Genomic DNA, 22,167 nt, shown 5'->3' with positions numbered 1-22,167 from the left:
TTTTGTTTGCAGGGGTAGGAGGTGTTTGGGGCATGGTGGAGGGTTTGGACAGCATTTGAGGGGAAGTGAGGTAGGTAACTTGGTTGTTTTTGTGAATACAAGTGAATCTTTCTGAAGAGGGATCACGTTTGGACCTGATGTTGAAGTTGTTTCCATATCACTCACATGGTTGAAAAAGGAGAACTTCCTTGTTTTGTTTAAAGGCAGCATATATATATATATATTTTGATGAAGGGGAAAACCCCCGCACCATGCCTCTTCCCCCGGTCCACAGTAACAGTGACAGCAGTGTGAGCTTTAGTTCGGTGCTGCAGCCTAAGTATCTCCTCAAATGAAGTCTTAGGTGAAACACCAGTGTACAAAGTGGTTCTTAATGGGGCTGCTCTGATGTATCCAGAGACCTGGGGTCCCAGATGCAAGGACACATTGGAAATTTCTTGTGAAAACGTGAAATTAGGCGATAAGTTTACTTTGGTGAAAAAAACAAAATAAAAGAACATTCTGGATTTTTTTTTCTGGTGTTCTTGTCTAATACCACAGCTGTAATAAACCAGAGTCATTGAAAAAGAATATTTGGAGCTTCCTGCTGAGGATAGAGATAAGTAAATAATCGATTCTGGAGAGATTTCAAATTTTGGTAACCTGTAGTTATCTGGTAAATAATTCAAGTAATATATATATTATATTATATATTAATATATTAACATATACAACATATATTATATATCAATATATTAATATAATATATAATATAAAAACATTAATTTATATTATATATAATGTAAATATATATATATATAAAGATTTATTTGTTTTTATTGTAAAGTCAGATATACAGAGAGGAGGAGAAACAGAGAGGAAGAGCTTTTGTCTGATGATTCACTCCCCAAGTGAGCACAACGGCTGATGCTATGCCAATCCGAAGCCAGGAGCCAGGAACTCCCTCCAGGTCTCCCGTGCAGGTGCAGGGTCCCAAGGTTTTGGGCCATCCTCAACTGACTTCCCAGACCACAAGCAGGGAGCTGGATGGGAAGTGGAGCTGCAGGGATTAGAGCCGGTGCCTGTATGGGATCGTGGCGCATTCAAGGTGAGGACTTCAGCTGCTAGGCCACTGTGCCGGACCCAAGTACTGAAACAAAAGCAGCAATTAAGACTTGTAAAGTCTGTGATGTTTTGTATTTGAAGCTTTTAGCAAAGAACCATAGGTTAAATTTTAGAAATTAAGTGTATATTCTATGTGTTGCCATTACCATTGTGCTTCAATAATTAATGAGTATCTAAAAAGCATAACTGAATTCTCTTCTTACATGGCTATATAGTATTTTAAGTGGCAACTGCAAGCCACCTAATTTAAGAGACTTTTCTTGGGATTATACAGTTAAAAGAATTGGCAATGGAATTAAGTTGGAAGCTGTTTTTGCATTTTTAAGAAAATGAACCTGGAGGAACATATGTATCTACTGAGTAGACACTATGAAAACTTGAGAATAAGATCATGAAAGGTGAGGTTTACAAATCAAGTTTAGGGTTTGGATTTTGGCTAGTGGTTAAGACACCGGTTGGGACTCCCCCGATGCATACCTGAGTTGTGGGGCACAGTCCTTGCTTCCTGCTAGTGCAAGCTCTTGGAAGCAGTGGGTGTTGACCTAGGCAGTTGGGTCCCTGCTACCTGCTTGGCTCTGGCAGTTAGTGAGCCAGTAGATGGGGGCTTTCTCTCTCTCTCAGATTAAAACAATATGTCAGATATTGCCTACTGCTATTTTTACGTATTCCCCCAATTGAAATTTACTTTAACAGAGACTTGAGCAGGAGTATAGGTTTGTCCTCTAGTGATGCAATGTTTCAAAGAGTGGGTGATTTAAAGATAGGGAAGTAAATTAAGTTAGGATTCAGTTGCTATGATAGCTTGTTTTAAATGAAAAATATATTGTGGGTCTGGCTCAGTGACTGAAGTCCTCACCTTACAACTACTGAGACTGTTATGGGTTTCTGGTTTGTGTCCCGGCTGCTCCAATTCCTGTTCAACTCCCTGCTTGTGGCGTGATAAGGCAGTCGAGTAGAAAGAAACTATTGTCAGAGTATATGAGAGAGTGAAATGAGTTAACGTACGTTAACATGAACAGTATGCTAACAGTGTCTGAAGAGGAGCTGATTCTATCTAAATAAAACCTCTAACAGCAGACCTCCTTTTCCTTAACAAGGATTTAGCCTAGTAGTTCAGATTATTATGGTAAAAAAAAAAAAAGCATTTTTCATGTATTAATTTAACATCACAACGTTTTCCTTATATTTGTGGTGAGACTATAGTGATACTGTGTATGGTGTGTTACAAGGTTCATTATTTCAGGGCCCGGCGCGGTGGCGCAGTGGTTAAGGTCCTCGCTTTGTACCCCCCAGGATCCCATATGGGCGCCGGTTCTAATCCCGGCAGCCCTGCTTCCCATCCAGCTCCCTGCCTGTGGCCTGGGAAAGCAGTCGAGGACAGCCCAGTTCTTTGGGACCCTGTGCCCGTGTGGGAGACCCGGAAGAGGCTCCTGGCTTCGGATCGGCATAGCATGGACCGTTGTGCTCACTTGGGGAGTGAATCATCGGACGGAAGATCTTCCTCTCTGTCTCTCCTCTCTGTATATCCGCCTTTCCAATAAAAAAAAATCTTAAAAAAAAAGATTCATTATGTTCATGTGATTGTGTATTAAGGATGATATTATCTAGGTATAATAGGAAGAATAATCCTGTTAATGTATAATTTCCAAATGAGTAGAAAAATATTGATGGCAGTTTTAGAAAACTGCTGTAATAAGATGGCAGATTAAAAAATTTTTTTTAAAAAAAGATTTATTTGGAAAGGTTCAGAGAGGAAAAAGGAGGGGGGAGTGCAAGATAGCAGGACCACTTGCATCTGCTGGTTCACTCCCCAGGGGGCCTCCCTGGCTGGGTCAGCTTTGTGGGTGGCATAGGCCCAGGCACTTGGGCCATCCCCTGCCTTCCCAGGCGTGTTAGCAAGGACCTGGATCAGAAGTGGAGCCACCTGAGACTTGAATCAGCACTTCAAGCAGTGGCTTGACCTTCTGTACCACACTGCTTGCTTAGGGAAAGAGAGGAGTTAGAATCCAGATCTCAGAAGGGGTATCTGGGAAGAGACTGTTCAGTGTTAACAACAGATAATATGGTATATATTTATATTTTGGTTATGTTTGGCAAGTGAATAGAATTCATTTTTTAAAAAGATTTATTTATTTTTATTGGAAAGGCAGATATACAGAGAGGAGGAGAGACAGAAAGGAAGATCTTCCATCCTGTGATTCACTCCCCAAGTGACTGCAATGGCTGGAGCTGAGCCAGTCCGAAGCCAGGAGCCAGGAGCTGCCTCCAGGTCTCCCACATAGGTGCAGGGTCCCAAGGCTTTGGGCCGTTCTCGACTCCTTTCCCACACCACAAGCAGGGAGCTGGATGGGAAGCAGGACCGCCGGGATTAGGACTGGCGACCATATGGGATCCCGGAGCGTGCAAGGTGGGGACTTTACTACACTATTGCACCAGGCCCTAGAATTCCATCTTAAAACCTGCCACTAAAGCGTTAATTTTTTTTTTGATTACACCTGAGTAATTATGTTTTAGGAACCTGTGTCTATAATTTAGAACAATTTCCCTTAAAAGAAAAATCACTAAAAAGACTTCAGGGAGTTCAAAATTGTCCACAGGAATCCAGATGATTACAACAATTGTAATTAAAACAAGTGTGTGAGGGGTGGGCGTTGGTGGTGCAGTAGGTAAAGCTATGGCCTGTGATGCTGGCTGCTCCACTTCCAATCCATTTCTCTTCCAGGTTCCTGAGGAAAGCAGTGGAAGATGAGATGGTCCAAGTGCTTGGGCTTTGCCTTCCGTGTGGGAGATGTGGGTGAAGTTTCTGGGCTCCTGGCTTTGACTTGACATAGGCCTAGCCTTTTGGGCCATCTAGGCACTGAACGAGTGGGTGGAAGATCTGTCTTTCCCTCTCTATGTAATTCTTCCAAATAAATAAATGAATAAAACTTAAAAACAAAACAAAATAAGCTGGATCTATGAGATTATTATTTTTAAATATTTACTTATTTTTATTGGAAAGGTAGATATACAGAGAGGAGGAGAGACAGAAAGGAAGATCTTCCATCCGATGCTTCACCCCCCAAGTGACCACAATGGCTGAAGCTGAGCAGATCCGAAGCCAGGAGCCAGGAGCTTCCTCCAGGTCTCCCACATGGGTGCAGGGTCCCAAAGCTTTGGCCCATTGTTGACTGTGTTCCTAGACCACAAGCAGGGAGCTGGATGGGAAGGGGAAGCACTGGGACACAAACCAGCACCCATATGGGATCCCGGGGTGTTCAAGGCAAGGACTTTAACCATTACACTATTGTGCTGGGCTCTATTTTGTAATTTTGTTTAGGTGATTTTTATGGCAAAGTAATATTAACAATAAAAAGCAAATAAAGCAAAAGAAATAAGCAGAGGATTAAATGAGTTGATTTTATTAATGCTTAAAAAAGTTAAAGGCACAGAGTATATGAGAGTTTGGTAAGAGCATCAACATCATACAGATTTCACTATTGATAAAGATTGCCTCTTTTTATCAACAGTACTGCAATTCACGTTTGTCTATTGCTAGGGATTTTACATACGTTTCAAACTTGTTGATCCAATTTATCTTACATATTTAATTTATTGATAGATTTGCAATTAGCTTTAAAAAAATTTAGAATTTGTTTTGGCATAGAAAATCAGGAAGATGGTAGATTTAGTAGCAATTATGATAGAAATTAGGCCTACCCTGGGTTATTAGCATTCTCATCTCCAGTTATATCATATATACCTCTGTGTGTGTGTCTGTGTATATATGTGTTATAATTTAAATTTCTTGTTTTCTCCTCTTCAGCTCTTGTTCAGGTATGTAGTATTTTTTTTTCTGCTAAATCTCTTCAACAGGTTGCTTTATTTGTAGACTTTGAAAACAGCTGTGATTGTGGGAGGCATATTGTGTCAGTGCTGTATAAGATTAGGTGAAAAGGAAAGTTAAATGTTGTAACAAATATAGTAAAAGAGCCAATACTTTGGTTAGCTTGTAAAAGTTCTTCAATGTATTATGTTATGTGTTAGATACTATGCTGATATCCTTGAGTTAGGCATGTTCATTGGTAATAACTTCAGTATATCTTACTCAGATATTGCAACTGAATTTAAAGGCTACATTGGTGTAAATCTGCATTTGTGGCCTAACCAATTTTTTAATGCATGCTTTTACAGCAAAGCTCAGTTGTCTCTATGTGCCTTCATTATCTTTCCATTGCCTTGTATCCACTCTAGAATGTTTCCTCATTTCATTACAACAGTGTTTATCAGGATCATTGGTGACTGTCTTATTGTTACTCCAAAGGTGTATTTTTCTTTAAGATTTGCTTATTTATCTGAAAGACAAAATTGGAGAGGTGATAGGGAAGGAGTGTCACAGAGGGTGTTCTGCCTGTTGATTGACTTCCCAAATGACCCCAAGAGCTAGGGCTGGGTTGAACCAAGCATAGAAGGCAAGAACTCCAATCCCGTGACTCACATGGGTTCAGGTGTCCTAGTACTTGGGCCGTCTTCCACTGCTCTCCTAGGCACGTTAGTAAGGAGCTAGATTGAAGGTTGGAGTGGCTGGGACTTGAACCTCTACCCATATGGATGTAGCATTGTGGCCTTACCTGCAGTGCCACAGTGCTGACCCCCCTTTATTCTTCTTACTGAGCGTTTCACATGGTAGATTATGTTCTTGGAATGGGTTCTTCATTTGGCTTCTGGGTGCCCGTTTTCTTCTCTCATTGACCTCTGGGGGTCTCCTTTCCAGTCTCCTCCGCTTGTTCATGCTGCATTGTCAGGGAGTTCCTTCTACTCAAATGGTATTCCAGGTGACCCAGAACTGTGTATATTTGTATTGGCAGGCCAAATTGCTGCTTGGACTCTAGACCCATCAGCTTCCTGATCCATGTCTTTATTTGGGTATTTAATAGCCATGCCAAAGCTTTCACATCCAGAGTTAGGCACCTCCCATCGCATGACATTTTTTAAACCTGCTTTGCACCAACTCCATTTTTCTAGTTGCTTGGGATGCAACTTCCTTTCCTGTTCTTAAACCCCATATAGTAACCAGCTATGAAATCTTTTAGCAGCCATCTTTGGCTCTGCTTTAAGGATGTCCCTAACTGGCTAATTCTACCACTTGTTCATCAGTATTTAACAAAAGTTGATACAGTTGTTGTACAATTTTTTAGTCTTAGAGCAGGTGTGTTTTACGTCACTACTTGAGATAACCACATCTCTTGGAGTACCAGTTTGAGTGGCATCTGCTTTATTCCCAGTCCAGCTTCCTGCTGATGTGCCTGGGATGGTGGAAGGATGATGGCCCAAATAACTTGAGTTCCTTCCATCCACATGGTTCCAGGCTCCTGACTTCAGCCTGGCACCCCCCTGTTTCGGGTATTTGAGTGTGGAACCAGTGAATGGAAGATGGATCTCCCTTTCTCTTTGTCACATAATTTTCAAGTAAACACACACACAAATAAATCAGTTAGTAATGATATTGTAATTAGAAATCAATTTTTAAAAATTTTAATATTGAGTATCTCTTCATACTTCTGTGAGCCATTGTAAAGTGTATTATTTATCTTTCTCCTGAATCTTGTACAGAGTAAATTTCTAATAACTTGGTACCATGTAGGACACTGACAGAGTACTGTTTTAAAAAAGTTTTTCTGTCATCTGTGCTATAAAATAGTGAGGAAGAGGTAAACTTGACTGCCTAGTATTGAAGATTTACTTTTAAGGTATGAGTTTTGTCTTCCTCTTCGGAAATGCTCAGTGCCAGAAGTATTATAGATTTCAGAAGTTCTTTTTCTTTCTTTTTTTTTTTTTTTGTTTTTTTTTTTTTTGGAGTGTTTGCATATACTATTGGCTGAGCATCCCTAGATAAAAAATGGGAAGTGTCCTAAAATCCTAACCTTTTGAGTGTACACAAAATGTTTTGAGTTTTGGAGCATTTCAGATTAGGGTTGTTTAGCCTATTTCTGTTTTTAAGTTGGTTTACATTTGGCAGAGGGGACTTATTTAGAACTTGTTGGTTTAATTAATTTCGTATGATTCTGTGTTGGTTGAAGTAAGTGCAGTGACTATAATTGGGTATAAATTGTTGGGTAATTACTGCCTTCAGCAAATACTTTGGTTTTTTCATATGAACTGAGCTTTTAGGAAATTTTTTAACCTTTCATCTCATTTTATGTGGACAGAGCCTAGAAAGGAAAGGGATAAAGTGTTTCTGGATAGATTGTTACCTGTGTTGAAAGTTCCTTCTTAAGAAGGGTTGGTTCACTTATACATGACACTTTCTGGGCACTTTATAATTAAAGATAATTGGTTCTTTTATAAGCATATATAAAGAAATTATTTTCAAACTTGTTTTGAAGGGTAAGAAGTGTTAACATGAAGAGCAAGAAAGCTAGATAACAGTCTAGGAGAGTAGCAGTGCATGCAAAGGTGGGACTTTGGGAAAGGCTATGTTTTGAAAATGATGAGAATTTTGGTGTTTTAATATTAAAGTTGGAAAATAATGGTGTCAGATTGAATACTGATTTAATGAGTTAAGACTTTATTCTACAAAGTAGAGAATTAGTACAGAATGTTGAATCAGGCATGTAATACAGTTAGATTTTTATTTAGCAAGAAGATTTTGAGAGGCTGTTTAGAAAATAGGTTGACGCAACTCACCTGAAGTTGGTGACTTGTCCAGTCAGATTGCTGGTAGCCGAGGAATGTGATAAGGAAGGTTTGACGGATGGACAAGACATGTCGTTTGGACCTGCTCTAGTTCTGTAGGCTCTCAGGTCCTGTCTCATTTGTGGCTTTTTGTTCTCTGTGTCTGTCAGTCTTCTCAAGCATCACATCTTTAGACTCCATTGCTTCTTGATGTATTTTGTCTGCCTTTTCCTACCGCCTTATCACATGTAGTGCCGAATACACATTGATAAAAGGTTGAATGGTAAAATGAGTAGTTGTTAAAACACCCAATAACATGTATTATATGAACTTAATATTCAACACTACATTTGATGTTTGCTGTTTTATTCATCTTGTGAAAGCTAGTACTGTACAATATCTGTAGTATTAATCTTGGCATAATGATCTAAGTGGACATCTGATTATAAATGAACAGAAGCTAAGATTCATTTATATTGGTTATCTGAAAGGATTAGATTCATTTCTGATTGTTCACTTTCGCCTTGATTTCCAGCCGCCAAGTCAGATTCACTATGTATCGGGGCACATAGTAGACAGTTATATTACTGGATAAATGAGTGAGTGAATGAGCCCTTTTCCCTCATGTGAGAGGAAAAGGCTGTTCTCCATCAGCTTAACCTCTGAATCTTTTGAATGATCATGTCCTGACTTTTAGGAACTTCACTTCTGTGTTTTCAAACTGAATCTTTCTTAAAATTTTTTAGAATGATATTTATCTGTTTTTTTTTTTCTGTCTGTAGATATGCCTTCTCATGTTCCCCTTTGCAGTGTCTTCAGCTTCTGCTGCCATGTTTGTCTCTGATCTCTGAACTGGGCATCTTGAAAAAGTTGAATATACCTACTAACACTTTTTCACCTTTTGATAGCTTTTTAGTTTAATTATAGTATTTAATATCTGCTTCCTGTCTTTCTTGAAATGAAATCTTTTTATGTTAGCATGTTTTTACGTCTTTTGTCGTTCTACCTTCAATCCCTGAAGGATCTGTTTCCTTAGATGGGCTTCATTACTGTGTAAATACTGATGAATACTGATGATCTGCCAGTCTGTATCTCTGGCACATACCTATCTCTTCTTAAGTTCCAGACCTGTGGGTCTGGTTTCTTTGGATGAGGGCATTTTAGAAAGTTTATCTAAGGGCAGTTAATGCTGCCACTACAGTTAACCTACTGTTAGGGACTCCTGTACCCTGTTGTGATTGCCTGGATCCAAGTTCCAAGTTCATTTCAGATCCAACTTCCTGTAATATGCACCTGTGAGACAGCAGATGATGGATGATTCAAGTGCTTGAGCCTCTGCCACTCCTGTGGGAGACTCAGGTGAAGTTCTGACTCATGGCTTTTATTTGGACCAGCCCTGGCTATTGCAGGCATATGGAAAATACACGTTATTTCTTTAATTCCAGTTTTTCCCCATTAGCCTTTTGAAGTCCTCTCGTAGGTCTCAAAAACAGTACCAGCTGATGCCTTTCTGCCTAGAACTCTTTAACTGTCCTTCCCCTGTACCTGGATCTTCTCCAGCTCCCAGGGGATGGTAGTGCCCATCCACCCAGACCAGGATCCCCTCTTTCATTTCCCTCTTGACTGTTGGTGTGGTTGTTAGGTAAGCTTAAGATACTGTTGGTTACACATTATTTTTTTCATTAATGTAAATTCAGGAGTTATTAAATCAGTGTAATTTTTAGGCTGTTATTGCCCAAGAATTGGTTAAATAGCCCTGAGGTAAGATTTTTCATTTACATACATCAAATAAAAATTGCTGGGAATTTATTTTTACCAAAGATGGTTACATTCAGTGTTTGTTCTAAATCCACTGAGAGTTAAAAACAATTCCACTAAGATTAAAAAAGTATTAATTGATCTGTTCTTAGTTTCACTTAGAAGATGATATAGCCTTGTTTTTGGTATGTAAATAATGAAAGCCAGTTGGCCCTGCTAAGAAAATGCCAAAACTTCTTGCCCTGCCAACTCTTTTATTACACCATTATTCATTCATTTTGTTTTCCAGTCATATATGATAAAATTCCTTAGAAATAGAAGCTGTCTCATACTTGTATACATCCTTCTACCATAATGTGACCATTATAAATATTTTAATAGTAATTAAATCTTAGCATGAATGACACTTTTAAGTGAATGCTTACTCTTCTTTTGCATTCATATACCATGTGCATGTAGGCATGATAGATGCAAGTTATGAAAGAGAAATTAAAGGCATTAGAATTTGTGCCAGTCTGAATTGATCATTGGATTTATTGACTAGTTGAGCAAGTATCATTGATGTTTTCCTTTCTTTCCTAATCTTTAAAAAAGAAAGCTGTCACACTGGCTTTAGTTCCTTTCTGGACTGATTTCTAATAATTGGAGTAAAGGAGGTTGTTGGAGAGGAATAAGCCAAAATGACTAGGTTCTGCATTTTTTACTTCAACATAATACACAGCTTTTCTTCAGGAGATTCAGATCTCATGCTGTCATTTTGGGCCAGTGGGCTGCTTCTCATCTGTACTTGTTTTTTCCTTTAGATATTAGGATCAAGGAAGAAGAGCCTGATCCTGAAGAGTGGCAGCTCAGTGGTGATTCTACCTTGAATACCAATGATCTAACACACTTAAGAGTGCAGGTGGTAGATGAAGAAGGGGACCAACAACATCAAGAAGGAAAGAGACTTCGGAGGGTAGCTTGCACCTGTCCCAACTGTAAAGAAGGTGGTGGGAGGTATGCACGTACAAACCATAGTTTCTTTTAAGAGCGTTAATAACATCACCCCTATTCTTGATATACTGCATGCTGGATCACTTAATTGTGGCAAGTTGTTCATTACATGATCATTTTGGGTGTGTGTCTGTTTGCGTGTGGTGGAATTTAAAAGACAAAAATGTATGAAATAGAACTTTCTGTTCTAAATGCCTTTTAAACTTAAAAAATTTAGTTTGTGTTTTAAAAATCAGTGTTAACAGATGCCTTTTTTTAGACCCACAACAGAAATTAGCATATTTGCAAACCAGCAATGAGATTTGCCAAATACAGATGAAAAAGTTGATTTTTAGCTTGAGAATAGCAGTTATGTAAAAATAAGTTAAGAAGCAGCTCTGAAATACTTGATAAGCATAAGCATTTACATTTTCAACAGAAAGGAAAATAAGCCTTAATGATGATTTTTTTTAAGGAACTGGCATTATAGTATTTCATTGGAGTGTTTATGAAAAACATTAGGATAAATAACATGATAGGAATAAACTCAGAATGATCAGTAATTATGTTAAATATGGATGAGTTTGCTTAATAATTACAATATTGAGAATCAGATCATATTTTGAAAAACAATAAAATCCAGTCTGATGTTTATTATAAGGGACATCTCAAAAAAATTGGCAACAGAATGCAAAAAGGATTTTTTGTCAAGTGCTAGCAAAAAGAAAGTTTAAGAGCAATATTATTATCAAGCAAGATGGGATTAATGGACAGAGAGGGATTTTTCATTAATAGGAAGTTTTCATCAAACTTTAATAATTATGGTACCATACTACAGGGTTTACTAACCCCAATGCCTAGTCATAGTAAAAGGCCTTATTAATATACCTTTCTTGGAAATCTATTTAAAGTAGACAATAGACAGTGAATGAAATACGAGCTCGATGTAAGAAAGCCTTTCTCTTTGTGGTTGAGGACATTGGCTAGACCACCTAAAAAAAGAAATAATGGCTAATAATAGCTAACACTGAGAACTTACTTTTTCCCCCCTTGTTTAAACATTTATTTGACATGGGGTTGGAGTGGGTGGGAAGAGAAAGATCTCATAACTTTGCCAGGCTGAAGCCAAGAGCCTGGAACTTCATCTAGGTCTCCGGATGGGAGGAGGACTTGAGCCATGGTCTGCTGCTTTCCCAGGCACATTAGTTGGACACTGCATTGGAAATTGAGCAGCTGGGACTCAACCCAGTGTTCTGGTACAGAATATTAGCTCTCAATGCCACAATGCCCTGTTTAGTCTTTTAAGTGAGACCTAGAGAATGACTTCTCAGAGCATACACAACTGGAATTTGGGCACAATTTCATATTTCAGTGCTTTAACCGTCATGCTGTGCTGCCTCCCAGGGGATGATCGTTTGCATCTCACTCATGGATATCCGTATCTACTTTTAGCCATTACAGATTTTACTTGTTCTTTGAATTGTTTTGATCTGTTAAAATAAGTTTTGCAAGGCAGTAGCTTCTGAAATCTGCTTCTTGGTAAAGCTTTAAAAGATGAATTGTTTATGAAGGTCAAATCAGGGATAAAGGCCTGGCCCATATTTCACCCATTTCTTATTTTAAAATGGAAAAAAATTCTTTTATCTTATTACACTAATATGTGCTCATAAGAACTCAGATATGGATTTTAGAATACCAAATTCTGGGCACCAGCATTATGGCGCAGCAAGTTGTGCTGCCACCTGCTATGCTGGCATTTCACTTAGGCTCTGGTTCTTGTCCTGGCTGATCTACTTCCAACCTGGCCTCCTGTTAGTGTGCTTAAGAAAGCAGTGGAAGATGACCCGAGTGCTTGGGCCCTTGCACTCACTGGGACATTGGGATAGAACTCCCGGCTTCTGGCTTTGTCCTAGTTGTTGTGGACTTCAGGGGAGTGGACCAGCCAATGGAAGATCTCTACCTCTCCCTGTAACTCTTGACTTTCAGATAAATAACTCTTAAAGGTCCATACATGTATGCATACGCACGTATGTACATACATACATACCACATCTTATTCATTTTAAGAAAATCATCGTCGTATTTTTGCCGATATTCTTCCAGACATTGCATGTATTTTAGAGTAAAATCATCTTATTCTCACTGTTTTACTTGTGTTGGAATATTTTGTAAATTTGTCCAGGTCTGTATAGTCTCCATTGTTTTTATGTCTGTTTTCTCATTATGGATATATAACTTAACATCTTTCATTGGGAGTTTATTGTCATACTCCTCACACGTATCTTTACAAATTTGTCTGATTATGTCATTAGTGTAAGTTGGCAAAGTATAATTGCTGGGTCAGAGGGAATGAATTGTCTGTTAGCAAGGCTGCATTAGTTTAAGTAGTCCCCCCAGCAGTGTGTGAGGATATATTCTTTAAACCTTTGTTGGCTTTGGTTTTTTTCCCACTCCTTTTTTTTTTTAAACCTTTAATGTTTTGGAAGATAAAAAGCAACTTCACTGTTATTTTACGTAATGTATTTTCTAATGGTTGAGGTTGGACATTTTTAGTTTATTTTGAAATTTGTTCTGTGAATTGTTTAATGTCCTTTGTGAATCTGTTAGTTCCTGTTAGTGTGTCATTCATGCAAATAGTTTTTTTCTAACTTTACATTGCCTACACCTTTCAGTGATTTGCAGAATGCATTGTTTGCATTGTTATGGAAGAGTCCCATTACTTATGGTTTTGCAATCTTGTATGTAGCATGAACAATTTGAGTTCAGTTTTCCTTCTTACTGTCTTATCATATTATTTAAAAATTTCCCTGAGGATTTTAGAAATACTTGGACATTTTTTTCTAAGACTTTAATATCTTTGTTTTTGGAAGTAGTTTACTTCTAAATTTGAGGTTTTTAAGAAGAAAACTATTGTTTTTTAGAGCCTGTTTCAGCAAAATTCAATTATTATACATATGAGAAGCACATGTGTGTAAATGACAATGTTGCATCTAAGATGAAATTAGTGACACTTAGAAATGTTTTTAGAGTATTGACTTCTTTGCAACATTTCTTAAATAATGTGGGCAAGTGATAATTGGAGATATTAAATATTAGGTAATTTCATTTGTGTACATTTTAAGCAAAGTATAAAATATAAATAATCTGAACACTGTGTTTAGTTAGCCAGTATTTATTGACCAGAAACAGTGTTCAGAGACTCTTCAGCAAAAGGGCCATATAAGTGTAGTAAAGCAAAATTAGATTTAAAGATATTGTGATGAGGGTTTTGTATGAATTAAGCATTAATCCATAATTAATTAATTAATTAAATTTGCTTATTTTTGCAAAATCCATTTGTTCAGCGTTTCACCTTTGCTCCCACTCCAAGCAAGAGACTGGATTTACTTAATTTTTTAAAACCCCTCTATATCTTGGAACTATTATTTTTGTTAAACACATTTAGGCACTTGATAAGAAAATTCAGTTTTTAGTGGTTGTGTAATAGGTGTTAGTAGTGTTATGTTAATCACAGAAGAAAGCTAGGTGATCTTTTTCTTACCTTTCCTTTATTGGACATGCCATAACTCCATGTCTAGCATTTCCTTTTTAAGTAGAAACTTGTACTTGGGTGTTGAACATTTATTTCCCTTCAATTATGGGATATTTGTGTGCCACTCTGCCACTCCCCCCCCATTAGATGTCCATTTGATTATCAGACAGTTTTTCCTGTTTCCTTGTAACTGAATTGAAAATGTCTTTCCTTGATTATTTGAGAATCCAGATTGTTACTATTAATTTGTTAGCTTGTGCTTTGTTATGATAAATGTGCTTTGTTTGCCTTGATAAATTTTGCTAAGTTTGTGAAATAGTACTTTTGAGTTTATAAAAGCACATTGATTCACCTGAGGAGGGCAAGAAGTGATGAATATACAAGTGAACTGAATTGGAACCTTTGTGAAATTGCTATGGTGAACATGTGTATCATTGGTTTGTACACCAATAGCCACAAACATTCTCTTTTTCATATGGCCATTTAAGAATAAAACAAATATTAAAAGCTAAATTAAATGGGAAGAAAATTGGCTTTGGTAAAGAAAATTTTGGTGTTGCAAGTGAGCCAGAAAAACCTGTCTCACTCAGCTCTTGGAAGAGAGTTGTAGAAATTGGGGGTGGACTGGAGCAGAACTGGAATTGTGTTAGATTATGACGTCCTTGCCCTTGAGACAACAGCATGACTCCTCCTTGTCTTTACTTATGCTATTCCTCTGCCTGGAATGCCTTCCCTCCTTTCTATCTAAATCCTACCCACCTCCTCCACGAAGTCTTCTCTAACTACCGGAGCCCATTGATGTCTCCCTGTTCAGAACACCTATGGCATCTTACAGCCAGCACTGCACCGTTTAGCACTGTTTGTCCTATGGCAATTTCACATGCTACTGAGTGTGAGTACATTAAAATATAAATGTGGGGAAATATGCGTTTTTTCCAGTAAAATTTGAAAAACAATAGGTATATTTGATTTAGTAGGATTTTATAGGCTGTGGAAGGTTTACAGGCTACACCTAGAATTGAGATTGGGGGAGGATGGGATGTGGGGAGATTTTAAATGTGCTTTTAAACAAAATCTCAAACAATGCAAAGTTTATGCAGTATGATTTTGGTAACTGTTCTGTCTGAAATGTCATGTTTTTCTTTTTAAAAAAAGTTTTTTCTTTTCAGTAACTAGCCTGTTTTGTTTTTAAGGGCTCGAAAAATAACTATTTACTGTAGTTTGTGATACTATTCAAATATCAGTTTTGGAATCAGAATGTTTTCTATTTGCTTAAGCTAAGAATACCTTGGTTCACCTGTCGTCTAATCCTTGCTCTTGGTATTAAATGCTGAAATGTAATAAATGTCAAATTTTGTGATATGGATCAAACTGTATTATATCATGAATAATTTTGGGTATCTTTATATGGTTTATATGAAAGCAGTCTTAATTATAAAGAGAATTTTGATTTGAATGTATTTAAGCTAATACTAAGGGAATTAGGACATCTAGCTTTAGACAGAGTTTTTAATAAGCACACATTAGGTTGTGGCCGTAAAAATGCATGAGCAAAATATGCTGCAATCATATTAAGCTATGCTTAAACTGCCTGTCTACTTTTTAATTGTACCTGTGATCAGTTAGTCATTTAGTCTTTGATTTATATGAGGGACATTGAAAAAGTTAATGGAAAATGCTCCTCCTCCCTTTTTAAAGATTTATTTGAAAGAGTTAGGGAGGGGCAAGTCTTCTGTCCATTGGTTTACTCCCCAGATTGCTGCAACAGCTGGGGCTGAGCCGGGCTGAAGTCAAGAGCCAGTTTTCATCCAAGGTGTCTGATGTGGATTGCAGAGACCCCACTAACTCAGGCCATCTTTCGTTGCTTTTTTTTTTTTTTTTTCCTGGGCCAGTAACCGGAAGCTGGATCAGAAACAGAGCAGCCAGGGTGGGAATTAGTGTTCATATTGGGTGCTGGCATTGCAGGTGGCAGGATTTACCTGCTATGCCATAATGCTGGCCACCACCAGTCATCTTTTAGTTAACATTTTTCCATAAACTTTTCTGGAGTGGTTATGTATATGTTTGAACTATCTAACTTTCTAAGTAAGCACCTTTTAACTTCATTGGATTGGGCCTGTACATAGAATTCATGAATGGTTCTGATGGAATAATAACTTATGTATGAAGTGTCCTTTTGCTTACATAATTTTGAGCATATTTATATCTGGACAACAATCACACTAATTTTGGAGAAAAATTAATAGGTAAAACATGCTTGAAGTACAAATTTTCACTTGCATTTATCTAAAATGGTCTTGATTTCTTGATGGATTTCATCGTGATAGCATCATTTAGTTGAAAAACAACATGGGAATATAGGTCTAAGTGGTGGTATTCATTTTGATATTTTCATGCAAGTGCATATTATTCTGTGTGTGTTTCTTTTAGAGGTACCAATCTTGGGAAAAAGAAGCAACACATTTGTCATATACCAGGATGCGGTAAAGTCTATGGGAAGACCTCACATCTGAGAGCTCATCTACGCTGGCATTCTGGAGAGCGCCCTTTTGTTTGTAACTGGATGTTCTGTGGTAAAAGATTTACTCGAAGTGATGAATTACAGAGGCACAGAAGAACACATACAGGTTCATAATGTTTATTTTTAACAGATAAAAATGAATTAAATCTGAATAATCGCCCCAGTACTTTTTAGCGTATCTATTGAACCAAATCTTTAAAATGTAATTACATGGAAATTTCGCCTACTTCTAAGAAACAAGCCAGGGTGGGTTGTTTTGTAGTTGTATTTTATGCAAATTTTGGTTAGCTTTTGTGGGCATCATTGAATGATTTAAGGCTCGTTTATGCTATTCCTTATCTGTTACAATTTTAAATTAGTTGCTTGTTGTTTTTTACTCTTGATCTGTGTTAGTTCTTCTTCCCCAACACTAACAAAAAATAATGCGTTTTCTCAAGATAAATTTGGGCATTAACACCTTTTTTGTTGTTTTAGTTACCAGGAAGGGAAAGATTTCACTGAGGAGTAACTAAGGCATTGCTTAGCAAAGCTCTGTTGTGCACATTGTTTTAAGCTAGTGTTGTATGGTTGTTATAGAAAAAATGGCCCTAGAACTTGACTCAGACAGCTTTCTTTTGCTGTCAAGTAGAGTTAAATGGTCAGAATGTCCCATCAGTCTGTTCTAAATACTGGAAAATTAAAAATTGTTTTATTTACAATACCGAGAAGTTATAAAGAGGAAGCATGGGGAAATGGGGAATGTAGTGGATTTTAAACTCTGTGATATCTGGATTGCATTGTAGGTTCTTTTTTAAACAAGCTTTGCTGCTGCACACCTCCTTTTGCTTATATATTGTTTAAAATAACCTTGCAGTATGCAGTAGTATTAGATCACATGCTCTACTTGTTCTTAGTTTCTTTTCTTTGGTTAGCTAGACAGATGAGACTGTAAGAAACTTAATTGTGTAAGAAAAGTAGACAGTAATAAGGAGTTTGTGTTGCAGTGTCTCATGCTAAATATGCTCACATGTGGAGATACTGATTTCCAGATGTTAGGGTGGCCCAAGACAGTTTTCATGAGTGGACTTTGATTAGTAAGTTGTTACAAAGGGAGAAGAGGTCTGTGATCAGATAAAGGTGGGAAGTACTGGGGAAGCAGGTTAAGGTTCCTACAAAGGCGGCAGCTCATCTGCTACGAAATATCATGACGATGATTTGTTGGACTGCGGAGTGAGACTGAGATGTTACTGAAATATAGACACGAGGTCTAGGGAGGACCTACATGGAATGGAAATATGGAGATGAAGATAGCCAAGACATTTTTGACGAAAAAAATAATAGATTTATTCTTTGATTTCTTACTGAATTCCTTTTGCCATCTCTTCCAATTATCCTGTCACATAATAGATCATATAGTAGAAATTCAATATATGCTTCATATTAAAGTATTTTATTTATGTCTTGGAATAAGGCAAACATCAGGGTATTAACTAACATCTTAAGTGTTGGGTTTGCTCTTGAATAGTCCTGCTGAGACCATGTCAGCTGTCCTCACTACTCTTGGATCACTCCACTAGAGTGAACCTCTGAGCTTGTATCTGCCTCAGCCTTGGAAGTACTTGGTTGTTTCTAGAGCTCCATAAAATTGCTGAAGAGGGTTTAGAAGCATGGATATGACATGTTAATTAAAACTTAACTATAGCTCAAAGTGTACTTTAATTTGGACTTTAATAAAGCATGCTGCAAATGATTTTTTTAAGCTGATGTTTTTCAAACATAGGTATAATAAAGTCCTAACATGGCTAAAATCTTGAATGTTTATTTAAATATCAGTCTGTTATACACTGGAGGATTGCTTTTCAGAAAAAAAATATGGCTTGCATATTTTGAGGAGAGCTATTCTCTAAGAATCTTGCAGGAACCTGATGCATTTTAATAGACTGTTGCTGCTAGCTCCTGTCGGTGTTGATGTACTGTTTCTGGGGTGGTGACTAATCTGCTAAAATTGAATTTTAAAAACTAAATAACTTAATTTTTTTCTTAACAGGTGAGAAGAAATTTGTTTGTCCAGAATGTTCAAAACGCTTTATGAGAAGTGATCATCTTGCCAAACATATTAAAACCCATCAAAATAAAAAAGTTATTCACTCAAGCAGTACAGTGCTGGCATCTGTGGAAGCTGCGAGAGATGATACTTTGATTACTGCAGGAGGAACAACACTTATCCTTGCAAATATTCAACAAGGTTCTGTTTCAGGGATAGGAACTGTTAGTACTTCCGCCACCAGCAATCAAGATATCCTTACCAACACGGAAATACCTTTACAGCTTGTCACAGTTTCTGGAAATGAGACAATGGAGTAAATATTACACAAATACTTATTCATTGTGGTTATTTTTATACAGTAGTGAAAAGAATATTGTTCCTAAGTTCTTAGATATCTTTTTATTGATGTGCAAAAATTTTTGGATTGACAGTAACTTGGTTATACATGACACTGAAATGCCTTACTTTGTATGATATTCCATAGTATATAAAAATGGTAAAATTGCATGGGTTTTGTAGGTACTTTTGGAATCTAGAAGAAATGAAATTTTACCAAGTTATATAAAGAGAAATTGAATTTAACAATGCGAATGGTAGTCTAACCAAATGCATCAATCCTGTGTGGTTTAGTGTAAAAATGAGAACATGTTGGTATTTATCTATTGTAAGATAAAAAAAAAAGTTGGTGGGTGAGAGAAATCATGTTATGATAAAAAAATTTTTTGTAATTTTCTTGATGACTGGAATTTTTATTATGCATAACTGACAAATCAAGTTTCCAAGCAAATGTTACATAGTGTAGGCTTTACTTAGCTTATCAATTTGTCATTTTGAAGCTAATTATTTTAATTAGGTTAACTGTACAATATTTTAAGCATTACTCTTGTAAGATTTTGAAAATTACATTTTAACATGGAACTCTAGGGATAGTCACCTTTTAAATCCTGTTGAAAAGCCATGTGTAAGATTTAATTTGCCAAAATAATGTCTTGTTAATATTCTTTCAATAACAAAGTTGGGCAATATAACCAATGTTTAAAAAATTTAAAATGTATAGGTTGAGGCATTTGGGTGGTAAGACAATGTTATAGTGAATTATCCTTTTTCTGAATATTGGAGGACCAAAAAAATATATATAATAATAAGGTGTATTGCGTCTTAGCAGTGATTTTTATCCAATCTTGTTTCCAAAAACCATGTGTCTGCCAGGGCCTTAAAAGCCATCATGTAAATTACCAATAAAGTATAACATATGCAAATTTAACAAAATCACTTTCATAGTGACGATACTCCAACTATATGGATATTAGTCATAGAAAACTAGAGGTTTTATGATATTTTTTTAAGTCTTTTCTTTGTCTAGGTAGTCAGTCTGCACTTAAATATCAACCATTTTCCTTTTTTGCTTCTTCCCTTAAAAAATTTATATGTATCCAGTACATTTAATTGAGAATTGTATGTTTTTTATTATGCTGTATTTTCTTTTTATTTTTTAATTATTGTTTATATTTTCAATTAAAAATGTACAAAATAAAGTTACAATTGCTGGTCTTGTAAGAGCTATACAGTTTTCCTAAATGTATACCTATAACTGCAGCAGTTCACCTATTTCAAAAATTTGGAATTCTGTTCATTTGTTATTCTTAAGACCACCTCAAATTTAAAGGCTACCTTATTGTACGTTTAAAGTGTATTATAACAGTGTGGTAGTTAATAAAACACTATTTTTTTTCTTTTGAGTTTGTTGTATTCCTGTGCGTTTAACTACTACTATGGTGTGGGGATTTGTGTGCTATATTTTTCTTTATCTCCGTTTTTTATTTTTAGGTAGTGAACTGTAAGAGAGAATATTGTAGAAGAATTGAAAAGCACCGGCAGTTTTACTGAATTTCTCTGAAGTTCTCTTAGTGAAGAGAACAAAGCTTCTGTTAGCCCCCAACCCACGCTGATTTGTGTCAGTTTTATCCAGGCCGCGTAACAAACCCCCCTTCTTGTTTTTGTTTATCTTTTAAAAAGCACTGTTCGGAGTATTTTGGAAAAAATGTTGAATTGACATGAAGACTCCTGAAAACGATACTGCAGTGACAGGAGTTATTTGGGAAGTTTGCTGTGAATTCGCATGTATTTAATGATAAAGGCAGGAGAGGAGGAAGGAAGGTATAATAATGTTGATATGACTGTATTTTAGCTAATTGAAAGTAAAATCACATCATCTCCCATCACTTCTGTGTATAGTGGGGATAAAGGTTTCTGTTATCTTTTCCAGGCCCACCCTAACACTGTCAGTTAATGTCTTTGAATGCATAGCACAACTCCAGACACACATGAGGAGTCTTGAAGAGTTCATGGAAAACACTCATGAAGAAGAGTATGGATGGATTTTCAACATTTGTTGCACTGAAATAATCCTTAAAATTTCATTTTATATTTTTTGAAGTGACTTTGTATAAACATGGATGAGTTTTTTCTTTTTGAATGTGAAAGTTCAGCTTGTGATGTGACATGGGAAGTATTGCTTGGAATTACAGAAATCAGCCAGTTGAATGCACAATTATTTTTGAGGTTACAAGGATTAGAATCTGAATCTTCAAACTCCTTTAGGTAATTTTTAATGTTACTTACAACTATGTGAAGAGGATTAAGTTGACAAGGTTGCTTACTTGAGCAAACTGCCCATTAAGTCAGGAGATTAAACCTTTTTAGAGTGATCATAAAGATTTTAAAAATAATGCTGAGATTTTGTAGTAAGTGTACAGAACACTCTTGATCTCTGAGTTTCAAAGCAAATTTTATCATTTGTTGAGGCTGAATGCAGTGAAGAAATTAAGCAGTCTAAGATTTTCTTGAGTACCCTCTAGGAATGTTTTAATGAACTTTAGATCTTTTACCTAACAAAATCAAAGTATTCAATCTCATTAGGCAAATCTTAAAATTCTGTTTTTATATTTTAAGTATTAAACATAACTCTGGAAACAATATTGAAGAATTAAGTAAATTCTAGTTATAAAAATTTTTCTAACTAGCAGTATACATGTGAGTGTAATATTTCTCAGTGTAAGTATGCACTAGAGGGTTTTTGCTCAGTTACTGGAGTTACTGCGCATTCAGTGTGTAGCAAATAGTTCTCATTGTTAACATTCACCTGGTGAACTAGATGTCTGTACTGCCTCAAGTCAAAGGAAATACCACTTAGGAGCATCCTGTTTTCTCTAGCTTGAGACCTAATACTTTGGGAAAGTGACTTAATGACAACAACCCCCCTCCCCCCCAAACCATAACCTGTCAGTGAAGCTATACCTGTTGCAAAAAGTTAGGTACTGCAAATAACTTCAGTCTTTCAGCTCAGTGAAAGTCAAAATGTCTAGCAAAACCAAAGAGTTGTCAAATACTTCATGGGAAATAAGCTTTTGACCAATGTTCATCAGAAAATGCTGGAGAACATTTTTAAGAGCACGTATGTGTGGACTCATACTTGCCTACTAACAATTGGGTTTGGAATGTATGAATGTGTGATCTTACTTCAAACACCTTGTGTGATTCTGAGCAGCATTTCTGTGTTAGTATGCTAAAGCAGGCATTTTGACGAGGATTGGGATCTGA

The 22,167-nt window shown here is 36.7% G+C and overlaps 1 protein-coding gene across 2 annotated transcripts in view; it reads left to right on the top strand.

Annotated features, from left to right (window-relative positions):
* Positions 1–20,306, top strand: part of SP3 (Sp3 transcription factor) — a 49,018-nt gene extending 28,712 nt beyond the window's left edge. For both annotated transcript variants that reach the window (XM_040971730.1, XM_040971731.1), the window contains exons 5-7: positions 10,320–10,512; positions 16,451–16,647; positions 18,568–20,306. In XM_040971730.1, the coding sequence (XP_040827664.1) occupies positions 10,320–10,512; positions 16,451–16,647; positions 18,568–18,884 (707 nt within the window). In that variant the 3' untranslated portion in view covers positions 18,885–20,306. The remainder of the gene's footprint in view (positions 1–10,319; positions 10,513–16,450; positions 16,648–18,567) is intronic.
* The last annotated feature ends 1,861 nt before the right edge of the window (positions 20,307–22,167 follow it).

This window comes from Ochotona curzoniae, unplaced genomic scaffold (genome assembly GCF_017591425.1).
Source record: "Ochotona curzoniae isolate NIBS_2020 unplaced genomic scaffold, NIBS_Ocur_1.0 contig_2210, whole genome shotgun sequence".
NCBI lineage: Eukaryota > Metazoa > Chordata > Mammalia > Lagomorpha > Ochotonidae > Ochotona > Ochotona curzoniae.
This window is presented reverse-complemented; position numbering and strand designations above follow the sequence as displayed.